Source organism: Buteo buteo, chromosome 3, assembly GCF_964188355.1.
Source record: "Buteo buteo chromosome 3, bButBut1.hap1.1, whole genome shotgun sequence".
In the NCBI taxonomy this organism is placed as follows: Eukaryota; Metazoa; Chordata; class Aves; order Accipitriformes; family Accipitridae; genus Buteo; species Buteo buteo.
This window is the reverse complement of record NC_134173.1, coordinates 61,178,274-61,191,705: the sequence shown is the minus strand read 5'-3', so window position 1 is coordinate 61,191,705 and position 13,432 is coordinate 61,178,274. Positions and strand designations below refer to the sequence as shown.

Here is a 13,432-nt window from a genome sequence, read left to right as displayed (position 1 = left end):
CTAGAATTCTCAAGAGAAATATGGGAATTAGTGACAGAATTAATTCAGATTTGCTCCTAAAAGAAGCTACCCTAGAAAAATAATAGAGTATTCTACCAAAAGAATCCCCCTTTTCTATTATATTCTACTAATACAAAATTGATATTTTTCAGTTTTCTTTTTCTGTTAAGCACTACCTAACAGCAGAGTTTTTAGGGGTTAAATCTTTGTCATTTTTTTCTTACATGATAAACTTTTAAGATAGAGTGCTAGCAAAATTGGCTCTTTCTTTTCCAAGCCTTTAAACAAAAGTGCTTTTAGTGTGTTAAATGTGCTCTGAACCCAGCTACTGAATTAGTCCTCTCAGGGGATTTGCAGTTTGCAAATTCTAAAAAAAGTTTTGATATAAGATTTCTACAAAGATGTTCACCTCGGTCATGAGGAAAATATATAATAAAGTTTCATTGTTTCTGGGAAATATATGGCTGCTAGTGAACTCACGGACACCTTAGCAGTGAATTTCTCTCAAAACTTGCACTTTTGGCATCTGAACACTTTATTAGTCTGATTGTAAGTCGCCATCTTCTTGATAGTGATTAGTCAGGCACTGAGCCAAGTTTATAGTAGCTTTGACTAATTGTATAGTAATCACAGGAGGTGCTGTTAGCTCTGCTTCTTACATAAAGCATTGCCAGTAAAGAATTGCTACTAAAATATTTAATTATATTTAAAAAATATTAACATTAACATTTCTACAATAGTTGTGTTAAAGAGAAACAAAGTTTGGCAGAAAATAAACCCCCTTGCATTCCAGCTTGTCCTCAGATATCAGAGGGGCTGGCAGCAGCTAGGCTTAGATTCTGAGTGTCGAATTCAGCACTGTAAGTCCGGTCGCATTCAATATGTTGAACTATCACGATTACGGATGCATTAATAGTGAACTGTACTTTTAGTTTAGTCATGTTCAACGAACTATCACGGCCAGACTTAAGGAGTGTGGTTGTGTTCTACAAACTATCATGGCTAGATTTTAATGAATAGTACAGCTTATTAAAGCAACAGTACAGGTTCTTTTCGATTGCCAGTGATAACTACACTGTCTGCAAAGCACATGCAAGTAATAATACAGTCGACTACCTGCACATTAAATTATGGAAAAATTCTATAGAGATTTCTGAGTTTCCCAGGGAAGCACTTGGTATAACTGAGGGTTTGAATCTTACACTATAGGTGTCCCTATGGGGTGGGGAAGAGAGGTTCAGCCTGTTGACTGATCCCAGAAGTCAGCGATGTCCTCCTGTCGTGGTTCAACCCCAGCCAGCAGCTAAGCACCACGCAGCCACTCACTTGCTTCCCCCTCACCCAGTGGGATGGGGGAGAAAATCAGGAAAAGAAGTAAAACTCATAGGTTGAGATAAGAATGGCTTAATAGAACAGAAAAGAAGAAACTAATAATGATAATGAAAACGCTAATAAAATGACAACAGTAATAATAAAAGGATTGGAATATACAAATGATGCACACTTCAGTTGCTCACCACCTGCCAATCGACGCCCCATTAGTCCCTGAGCGGCGATTCCCCCTGCCCCCACTCCCCCCCGTTTATATTCTAGATGTGACGTCCCATGGTATGGAATACCCTGTTGGCCAGTTTTGGTCAGCTGCCCTGGTTGTGTCCTGTGCCAACCTCTTGTGCCCCTCTAGCCTTCTTGCTGGCTGGGCATGAGAACCTGAAAAATCCTTGACCTTAGACTAAACATTACTTAGCAACAACTGAAGACATCAGTGTGTTATCAACATTCTTCTCATACCTAACTCAAACACATAGCACTGTACCAGCTGCTAGGAAGGCAATTAACTCTATCCCAGCTGAAACCAGGACACAACCTCCTAACTTGTCTATGATGGGATCTTCGCTAACATTCCTCCTCTCTTAAGCCCTTTTATACTGTCTTATTTTTAGGTGGAGCTTGAGTGACTCTAGTCATTCATACTTCTATTATGACTGGTATAAAATCTCCTGGCTTTACTTTTAAAGGTACATGCTAGAGAAAATTCAGAGCGCATGCTCAGTGAGGGGTGGTCGCACCTTGAAGGCAGGTAGTTTTTGGGATGGAGGTGTGTTTTAGTATTATGATGAGATTATAATGAGCAAAGCTCACCCAGAGAACATGATTTAGCATGTCACTACTCCAGAACTGGGCACTTAGTGATATAAATCAGAAGTAAGGCCGTAGTGTTGACAGAACCCCTATTATTTCACCTTGCTTCAGTGGATTTAGTGCAGGGACCTTCCATTCTTGTTCTGGTAGCTCCAGTTCCCCAACTCTGCAGTGATATCACAGAGCCTGGCTGCAGTGTCTCCACTCCGCTCCACCTTCCATGTTGTTTCTCTTAGAGTCAGCATACTTTCTCTTAGAGTCAGCATACCACGCTTTCCTGGTGTTGCTAACATCCAAGGTTGCAGGTTATGTTGCTTAGGGAATTATTATGGAACAGATTTCTTCTATATCCACTGCATTCCACCTTGGAGGTTTACCTTCCCTTAAGGGGGGTGTGTGTGTGTCATATTGATAAGTCACCTCCCACAATCATTCCACAGCAATTAGACTTCAGGTGTAACTTTTTATTAAAAATTTCCATGCCTTGTTAAATACTACATTCAAAGTGTCTATATTCATTACATATTTTTTATACATTCTTTAGAATGGGACAGAACTTCATTGTCATATGTTTAGTTCAGTGGTCTCCAAACTTTTTTGATCAAGTACCTATATCAGTAAAATAATTTCTGAGCACATCTCACCAATATATGTTTATGTATTTATAGTTATATACATGTACTATGAAAGTTCTAATGTTTTCTTCCTGCACCGCAGTGAGTTATCTTGCACAGTCCCTGGGGTGCACAAACCCCACTTTGGAGACCGCTGGTTTAGTTTACATTTTGGAACTTTCCTTCAGATCCACAAAAATGTCTAAGAGAACTATGTCTATCTTGAAATGTGTGTTCTGAATCTCTAGAAATTGTCCATCAAAAGTGATGCTATTCTGAGCCAGGTCATCAGCCTTCTTTAGCTTCAGATTCTTGTACACTGGTGCATAGTGGTGGTGGTGGGGGAGACAAATAGCTTTGTTCATTATCCTGAATTGTATCATTAAAAGAAATCCCTTCCTCTTTAATTATCACTTTGAAAGGTGTTCTGGGCAGGCAGTGACACATACATGACTTTTGCTGAAACCTAGTGTGATACAATTGTTAGCTAAGAGATTTTCTCAGGACCCTGAGGGGCACCAACAGCCCTTCCTGGTGCTCCCCAGCTCCACCTAAGCAAATGTGAAAATAAAAGACCTTGATCTGGAAAATTTCAGTTAGATTTTTTTTTTTGGCAATATTTGGATTTGTTTACTGCTCCATATGCTTTTAGTACACTACTTAGATCTATTTTTTTTTAATTCTATACTGTATTCTTTTCATTATTCTAAAATATGTTATTGCTGTACAGTGTGAGCAATAGCAATGACAAAATTTACTGTGAGACATGCTGTCTGAATAAACTTGTGTAATATCCAGAAATAATTTCTGAATAGCAGCAGCTGTCAGATGTAAACAGTGGGGTTTTTTTAAGAACTTTTCTTTTTCTTTGGAACTCAGAATAGATAAGACTAAACTTCTAACATACCTCCTTTTACTCTTTTGAAGTAAGGTGTAGCCAAAATATACTCATTACTTTGCTAACCGTGAGCTTCTAGTTCTCACAACCTAGTTAAATCTACAAAAGGTGAAGCCTTACAATTATCTGCTAATTATTTTCATGATGAACACATATGCATTGGTAGAATAAGTTTCTCTCTTTCAGAAAGTCTTTTGTAATTACAAGGGAAATAGAGAAATAGACACCTCAAGAAGTTGGACATTTTAAGTGTGTGAGGCAAGGATACATATTTTACAAAGGAAGAATCTTTACTGACACCAGAGACTTTTTATTTTATAAAGTTACACTTGTTTTTAAAGCGCTACATCAGATTTTTGTCTCCTGTGGGTTTGTAAAGCTCCATTAACTACCATGGTTCTCTACTTATTTAAAATGAGAGAGGTTAAATTTCAGCTATTCAAAATGTATTATAAAGGTCAGAAAAGAAATCATATTCCATAAGGAATATTTCTTCCTTCCCACCTTTGATCATTTTAGTTTTCCGATACTTGCCAGTTACGACTACAAGGTTGCTATCCTACATGTTTTTGTGCAAGCTTCATAACTGCATCTCTGTATGTATCATCTTTGCTTAGCTAAATTACTTGCCATACTGATGATTTTTTTTTTCTTTTTTCATACTAATCTCAAATATAAAATTCATGTGAATCTCTGAAGTTAATAGCAAAACTCATAATAATTTCCAAAGAGCAGACTGGAGTATTGGAATGGCAAAAGCTTTCCACCAATTTACTGATTTCTGTCTCCAATGAAGAGCTTAGAGAACAGTGAGGTCTTATGAGTTGTTTTTGTCTGTTAAATGTAAAATGAATTAATGATCTTTTTTCTGTGTTCACAATGTGTCTGAAATCAGATCTGGTACTGTAAGAAAATAAAAATTTTCTCTTCAAATAAATGTAGTGACTTAGAAATATAAAAACCTTATTAACTATAAATGGTAAATCAGGTGTGTTGTAATCTGCTTCTAGACAGGTGTAGTAAAATCCCTATTTTATGAAAAATATTAAGGGTCAAATTTTGTAGGTCTCATATCTGCATTTTACTGAACTGTTACTACTGTCATTGAGTAAGTAAAGTAATTGATTGGGTTCAATATGCATCTGCGACCATAAGTTTTTAGTATAAGTTAGTTTGTTTTTGAAGATATTAGACACACTTGTCTTTATGCTTGTGTATTTCCAAATACTGTATAAAATATTCAGAAGCACAATCAGAACTGATCTTCAAACACATGAATTATCTGCATAGGAATAGTAATCTAATTCATGCCTTTAAATGAGTTCCAAAAAATAAAACAAATTCTTGATGAAAAATAATGAACCAAAGCCAGGACAGAAACCTCCAAAGACACAAGAGTAAGCTGGAAAGGAACTGATCTGTTCTTTAATAATGATTAATTTCCTGATATTCACACTTATTTCAATTTCTTCAAAACACAGCAACTCAGATTTCAACTAATGGTTTGAAACTAGCTTGTATTGCTACAATCTTGAGTGAAGTAGTAACCAATTAATTTTGTCAGACTAAGGCATCAAATATGTCTATATTCAAAGAGGTTTCTTATGTCAGAAGGATCTATTCATGGTGAATGAATCCAAATGATCTGAATGCCTGTGGAACTTCTGTTCATTGTTGTGTTTTGTAAACAGGTAGCCAGTTACCCATGCAGGTGATAACTAAGCAATATCAAGATTGTAGGGCAGAGTTCTCAAATCCTTAAAATAAGTAGGGACAGATTCAAGAAGTCCAGGAAAAGGTGTTATGTGATGTTAGCTTACTGTTAGATATATTTTTTTACAATTTTGCGACTTTCAGCTTATCTGTAAACTCTTCTCATGTTAAATAGACTTACTCATCTGAATAGTTGTGTAAATTGTCTGAGGCAGTACTTCCAAAATCCAGTGGAAACAGTTTACTTTTTTCATCTACTTTACTTACTCTTTGCAGTGTTGTAAGAATCAGCACAGAGCCATGAGAGGTAGTGCACAAATAGGTGAACAGTCTTGTGACCAACTACTTGAAATCAGATGGGTTGTCAAAGAATGTCTTAAACCAAAACACATGGGAAGTATTTACAATTTTCAATAAGTAAGCAACAAGTTTATGTAGACCACTTGTTATGTCTCTGAGAGATTTTTCTAATAATCAACAATAGCTAAACAGAAATTTATCTTATTTTTACAAGTATATACTACACTGCCTGTACCCTGCAGCACTTTAAAGGTTGCAACGATTGACAACAAGTCTTCATGTGCTTCACACAAAATCAGAGACAGAGACAGGGAACCAATGATACTTGTTGAGATAAAGACCACAGGTAATGCGATAAAAGCAAAAATGTGGATATTAAAGGAGAAAATACAGTATTGAGGTTCAGAGGCAAATATAAATTACTGGGTAAAGAAATCACGTAAGAATTTTTTGATTGTCTTTTATTGGCAAACTATGGATTATAGACTTGAACATAAAATATTAATATATTAGAATATTATACTGTTATATTTTAGTAGAACATTGCTGTCACTACAGTTACTGCTGAACAGAAAGAACTCTGATATTCACCAATAAACGCAGATGTCTTTTGTTCATCTGTCACTTGACAAATGTAGTGACATCAATCATATATAGCTATTAAAACCCTAAAGGTGTACATTTTTCTCCTTTTAACTCCAAAGAAATTCGATTTTAACTCATTTCAGTGTTTTATGTTGTAGTATCAGAAGCCTTCTTAAACTGTAAATAAGTATAGCTAATAGCTTCATCTTTGCAGCTTCTTAGAGTTGTATTTTCCAATGAATGAAGATTCATATTTTAATCACTTCTTTTTTCCTCCTTAACCAGACTTTACAAAACCAAGTGATTGGTTTAATTTGTGTGGTTTTTTTTTTCCTTCTGTATTTCAGATTATGGTACTGAAGGCAAATGTCTGTTAGGAATATTTCAAATTACTATGAATAATAGAAATTAGTAGTCAAAGACTTAGGTTCCACTATAGAATGACATGGCTTTCTTTTGAGACCTCCACTACGTGGCTACTCTGAGAAAAGGCAGCAAACACAACTCCTAACTCTACCACAGCATACATGCAAGGACATGTGCTTTACATCCCAACTCTGCCCCAAAGGATGGACTGACATTCAGGTGGAACAGCAGATTGTCTAGAACACTTCCTGACTTTCTTCCCAGACAGAGATATGAGCTGCAAGTGTCATACAGTTTCTTATTAAAAACAAAGACGAAAAGCTGTGCTTGACATTAGTCTCACTCATGACCTCAGAGGCTTCAGCTACTGATGATAAATGAGGAGCCTTCCTCTCATCAACCTCCTCTTTCCTTGTTTTCAGGCTTCTGGTGTGGCTTTGAACAGACTCTTCACCAGAGTATTGCTTCTCTGAGGGGTAAAAGTGGTGCAGGTTGGGTGGAAATAGTGACATTCTTTTGGGAGGCTAATGGGAGGGAAGGAGCAAGCCTTCATCCAGCAGCAGCTGAATCTTCCTGTATTCAGTATGGATCACATAAACACACTTCGTGAAAGTACAGTACAAATGTATGGTAATTTCACATCTTGGTGTGAATTTTTTTATTCAGTTAAGCAAGATGGTCTGTCAGAATACAGAGGAAGCAATAATTCTTTAGCTTCTGCAGTTTATTTGTGGTGTCATAATAATCACTGGAGAAATAGGATAAGCTCATGTATAGCTTAGGTTGCTTGTCAGTTCTACAGCTTCATACAGGAAAAGTTAACCAATTCAGCATTCAGCAAAGATCTGAATATCAAAGAACCAACAATAAAAGTTTTATTGACTCCAGCAGACTATGAATTTAGCACCTTAAAAATGTCATTCACAAGCAGAAATGACATGGTTTATGTGCTTTGCGTTATTTGTGATGTGAGATGCAACCTACAGTAAATAGGGATATCAGTTTGTTTTTATTTAAGGTATGCTACTGTAAATAACCATACAGACTTTGATTTGTAAATAAATGCCTTTCATAGTCTTTAAAAATAGATAACACTATTTTGTGTAAGTCTAACTTCTACAAGTTTCCTTTATAGTTTTTGGTGCTTCAGCTATTGATTCAGTGGGTTGGACAGTGGTTGCAGCAGAAAAAATGCTGGCATACCATATACCGATACACATGCACAAAAAAGACACAGTTATAAAAGTGTTCTACTTTGTGTTCTACTATATAAACTCTTGTCTTTCTTGACATTAGTGAAGGTAATGACATAAGTTACTTACCGAAGTGTTTTAAAAATAAATAGAGCAGTTTCTCTTAATGTAGCAGTTTCTCTTTTTACTTCAAATACTTTTTTTTAAAAGATTATAAGCTTGGACACAAGAGAAAGTCTATTTTACTTTGTCAGAATAACTAAACATGAATATTCTATTATCTTGTATGAGGTGGTTCTATTTTTGGTCAATGGTATTTTAATCCTTCACATCTTGATTAATATAAGTTAGAGCTTGGTTTATGAATCTGCTACGTGTATTTTGTATGTGAATTAAAAGGTGAACTTTCTTTTTGCAGTCAAGACTTGTGGATCCAATCTTCAGGGACCTGGAGGCACTTTCACCTCACCCAATTTTCCATTCCAGTATGACAGCAATGCTCAATGTGTGTGGGTCATCACAGCTATCAATACTAATAAGGTAAGTTTAAAATACTGGCTTTGCTTTAAAAAAACCCATCCATGTAGACCATGACATTTTTTACTAATATGATTTATCTCTACAGTCTAGCTGCTGTACTTGGTGCATTGCAGACATTTCTAAGAAATGACTGATATTAGATGTGTATGGACAGATGTTAAAACTTGTTTCCCCTAAGAGTGTTTTGCTTTTTGTATGCCAAGTAGATGCTGTCATGTTTTTATGTGATTCTCTAAAATAATTACTAGAAGCAACTACCCAATGGTATGAAGCAGTGTCATGGGTCCACTAATATTGTGTTATAATCAATAGAGCTGTTTTGTGTATAAGACTATTTATGTCATGTTTGGCCTTAGACTATGTGAGTAATCACTGAAGTTCATGAATTCACCTTCCCTTCATGAAGGTCTGTTCTGAAGTTGTGTAATTTATTTCATTGTCTGAACCACTGTATTAAAATCCCATATAATTTATACCTACACTTTAAACCAAAAGTACTGGGAGTTCTGATAATGCCAGATGAGTCAAAGTACAGTAATAAAGCTAAGTTATGACACCAGTTGTCTTTAAATTCAAGAGCTAGGCACCTGGCAGCAATGGCTATATTGTATTTCCAGGTGTATCATTTTATCTGAACTGAGTGTAATGGACTTGTTTAGATGTAATAAAATAAAAAATTAGCTGTAGAGCTCAGGAATGTTTTATAAAGGACTATCAACATCTGTGTTTGCTGGTACAGGGGTATATTCTACCTCCTAATTTCTGTTTTATGTTGCCATCTGCATCACACTCCATTAATTGATCAGAGAGGCCTAGAAGCCCTACCCCTTTACACCTGAGTTTATCAGAGGACTCAATGAAAACCTGATTACATTTCAGAAGCCATTTAGCTACATTGGTGCATTTCTCCCTCTAATCTTACAAAGTCCTGTGTAGAAGCCATCCTTATGTTCCACTTCGGAAGAAGAAAAAAAGTATATTTAATGAAGTGTTTATAATATTCATGGTAGATGTGTTTTCAGGGAGAGGGAGGGTTGGCTGTTTTATCCTTGTTCCAAGGACTGCTATTCCAATTTATCCAATTTATAGATCATAAAAAATGTGTCGAGTCCTTGAAAGATGATGCAGTCTGTGTCCCACAGATGGGCAAAAAGTTCAAAAGTAATAGTTAAGATCCATTTTTCTGGTCCAAAGAAGCTTCATATTTTTATTCCTTTAATCAAAAACTGTTAATGAGCAAGATGAAATTTGTGCACATCCAGAATTTCTGAAGGAAAGTTCTGGCAAATGTGGCAGTAGATAGAATTTAATATCATATTGTTTGACAAAATTAAACACAGCTCTTACACTTTGAACAAGTGCTATAAATGGCTTGAAAACCACCACTAAGCTGTTGTATAGAATAAATTTAAGACCTTTTTGGCCATATTCTGAATGAAATAGTTTCCTTTCTTAAATGCAGAGAGGGCATGTCTACATAACAAAAAAGCCAAATAAGATTTTATACATTCTACCAATGGTAGAAGCAAAACTTCAAGCTCACAGACTGGTATTCATCTACTGGTAAATCACAGGTAACTGCAGGTTTAAGATATTAATGACTTGAAGAGTGTTAAGGATTACACTTGGGCAGAGGTATTTGTGTCTTAATGCTGCCTTCCTCCTCCCTCCCCTCCAATTCACAACATGGTGATACAGTGTTATCTTCAAAACCTCAGAACTTTGTTTCAACCAAAAGTATTTTTCACTGGAGTTTTCAAAACCATTATTCCTCCGTATTATTTTCCTTCCAAATTTCTAGTTTCTGCTTTTAAGGAACTTTGAATTTAAAGCTGAGTGCAGAAAATTAAGAAGTGAACAAATGCTTTGTCTCTGGTTGTCAGTGTGGTTCACAGAGTTACAGAATGATTGAGGTTGGAACGGACCTCTGGACATCATCTAGTTGAAAACCCCTGCTCAGGCAGGGCCACCTAGAGGCAGTTGCCCAGATGGTCTTTGAATATCTTGAAAGACGGTGACTCCAGAATGTCTCTGGGCAACCTATGCCGGTGCTTGGTCACCCTCACAGTGAAAAACTGTTTCCTGATGTTCAGATGGAACTTTCTGTGTTTTGGTTTGTGCCCATTGCCTCTGGTCCTGTCACTGGGCACCACTGGAAAGAGTTTGGTTCCATCTTCTTCACATCATCCCTGCAGGTGTTTATACACATTAAAATCCACCTGAGCTTTCTCTTCTCTAGGCTAAGCAAGCCCAGCTCTCTCAAGCTTTCTGTATATGAGAGATGCTCCAGTTCATTAATCATCTTAGTGTCCCTTTGCAGGAGTCTTACCAGTAGCTGCATATCTCTCTTGTACTGGGGAGGTGCAGTTGTTAGGCTTGTTTTCCTTTCTCTCAAAACATTTAAGAGATCAGGTTCTTCCATGTGTATAAATTCTAGTTCAAATGAAAATGAAATAAACCCCCTCTTTAGTCAGTGGTCATGCCTGCAATAGTTCAAATACAAGGTTTTTAAAAGTTATTTTATGTTGTTTTTTTTTTTTTTCTGAAACTGTAAATACTACAAAATAGCATATTACCATAGCATGAAAACTGTCACAGATCCTGATTGGTAAAAATATGTAAGCATACACCCTGTTTTAATATTTGGGGATGAACCAGAATTCATAGGTTGAACCTATGCTGGTTCAGTAAAATATTTCAGTGCATGCATGGTTCAGTTTGATTTGATTAGTACTTATGTATTGCATTTACATGGTAAGGTTTTGGTAGTGGGGGGGCTGCAGGGGTGACTTCTGTGAGACGAGATCAGGAGTTGCCCCCATGTTAGACAGAGCCAGTTCTAGCTGGCTCCAAAACAGACCCACTGTAGGACACAGCTGGGCAAATCGGGCAAGCTGGTGGCACCCTGTGATGACATGTGTAAGAAAGGGTAAAAAATGCTGTGCAACAGCAGCTGAAGGAGAGGAGTGAGAATATGTGAGTGAAACAACCCTGCAGACACCGAGGTCAGAGAATAAGAAGGGAGAGGAGGTGCTCCATGTGCCGGAGCAGAGGTTCCCCTGCATCTTGTGGAGAAGACCATGGTGAGGCAGGCTGTCCCCCTGCAACCAATGGAGGTCCATGCTGGAGCAGATATCCACCCTGCAGCCCATGGAGGACCCCACACCGGAGCAGGTGGATGTGCCCTGAAGGAAGCTGTGACCCCGTGGAAAGCCCGTGCAGGAGCAGGTTTCTGGCAGGAACTGTGGCCTGTGGAGAGGAGCCCACGCTGGAGCAGGTTTTCTGGCAGGACTTGTGACCCCATGGGGAGCCCATGCTGGAGCAGTCTGCTCCTGAAGGACTGCACCCTGTGGAAGTTGCCCCATCACAATGTTTGAGACATTAACTCTTTCAGTCTCTCACAAATATCTGTGATTGCCTGTATGTTATCATACCCAGATAAAAATGCTTGTGTTGTTTTGTAAAAGAAAAGTCTTCTGAACTTTTTCAACTGCTGCTTGTTGAAAGGTGTAGTCTTACATTCTGCTTAAATTTGAAATATTTCAGGACAGTTGAACAACTTCCATGTAGGAAATTTACAATCGATTTATAAAAAGTTGACTTTGTAAGAATGTTTTACCCAAATATTTAACACCCCCCCCCCCCCCCCCCCCAAATACTGAAGTAATACTGACATTTATTTTACTGTGGTTGTGGAAAATCAAAGAGCAAACTATGAATTAGCCTAACCTAAACAGTACATTGCTGACTTATATTCAACTTGCTGGCCATGAGGAGCCCCACTGCCTCTTCTACAAAGCTCCTTTCCAGCCAGTTGCACCTGAGTGTGTACTGGTGCATGGGGTTGTTCCTCCCCAGAAGCAGAAATTTCCATTTCCCTTTGTAGAACTTTGTGAGGTGCCTGTCAGAGCGTTTCTCCAGCCTATCAAGGTCCCTCTGAATAGCAGCACAACCCTCTGGTGTATCATCCACTCCTCATGGTTCTGTATCATCTTAAAACTTGCTGAGGATGCACTCAGTACCATCATCAAGGTCATTAATGAGAATGTGGAACAGGATTGGACCCAGTATTGACCGCTGGGGTACATCAAGAGTGACTGGCCTCTAGCTAGGTTTCTTACCTCACTGTACATTCATCTACCCATACTTCATCAGTTTGTCTCTAAGAATGTTATGGAAGACAGTGTTGAAAACCTTACTGAAGTTCAAGATCATCATCCACTACTCTCCACTTATCCACCAAGCCAGTCATCTTGTTGTGGAAAGCTATCAGGTTGATCAGCATGATTTCCCCTTCATAAATCCATGCGTGCTACTGTCAGACATCCTTCTGTCCCTAATGCAGTTGGAAATGGTGTCCAGGAGGACTTGCTCCATCACCTTCCCACAAATCAAAGTGATGCTGACTGCCTGTATGTAGTTCCCCAGATACTCTTTCTTGCCCTTCTTGAAGATAGGAATGGAATTTTCATTCTTCCAGTCCTCAGGAATCACTTCCTGATCACCACGACCTTTCAAAGATGATCAAGAGTGGCCTCACAGTGACATTGGCCAGCTCCCTCAGCACCCATGTGTACAGCCCTTCAGACACCATGGACTTATGTATATCCAATTTGTTTAAATGTTCCCTAACTTGATCCTCTTCCAGCAAGAATTAAGTCTTCCTTACTCCAGACTTGCCCTCTGATTTCAGGGGCCTGGGATTCTTGAAAGCAAGTCTTATCAGTGAAGACAGTATAGAAGAAGTTATTTAGTACATTGGTCTTTTCACTGTCCTTTTTCACCATGCAACCTGCCCCATTCAGTGGACAGCCCCTGTTTTCTGTCATCTACCTTTTGCTGCTGACATACCTGTAGAAGCCCTTCTTGTTCATGTCCCTTGCCAGACTTAACCCCAGATGGGCTTTGAGTTTCCTAGAAACATGCTCAGAGGAGTGTCTCAGTACTGCTGGCTGTCCTGATCCTGATTCCATCTCTATTATGCTTCCATTTTACGTTTGAGTTTAGTCAGTTAATGAATTGAATTTAGTTAATTCATGCAGGCCTACTAGTACCTTTGCTTGTTTTTCTGTTCATTGGGA

At 37.9% G+C, this 13,432-nt stretch overlaps 1 protein-coding gene across 3 annotated transcripts in view; it reads left to right on the top strand.

Annotated features, from left to right (window-relative positions):
* The window catches only part of CSMD3 (CUB and Sushi multiple domains 3), a 749,348-nt gene that overhangs the window by 331,959 nt on the left and 403,957 nt on the right, over window positions 1–13,432 (top strand). For all 3 annotated transcript variants that reach the window (XM_075024389.1, XM_075024388.1, XM_075024387.1), the window contains one exon: window positions 8,230–8,351. In XM_075024389.1, the coding sequence (XP_074880490.1) occupies window positions 8,230–8,351 (122 nt within the window). The remainder of the gene's footprint in view (window positions 1–8,229; window positions 8,352–13,432) is intronic.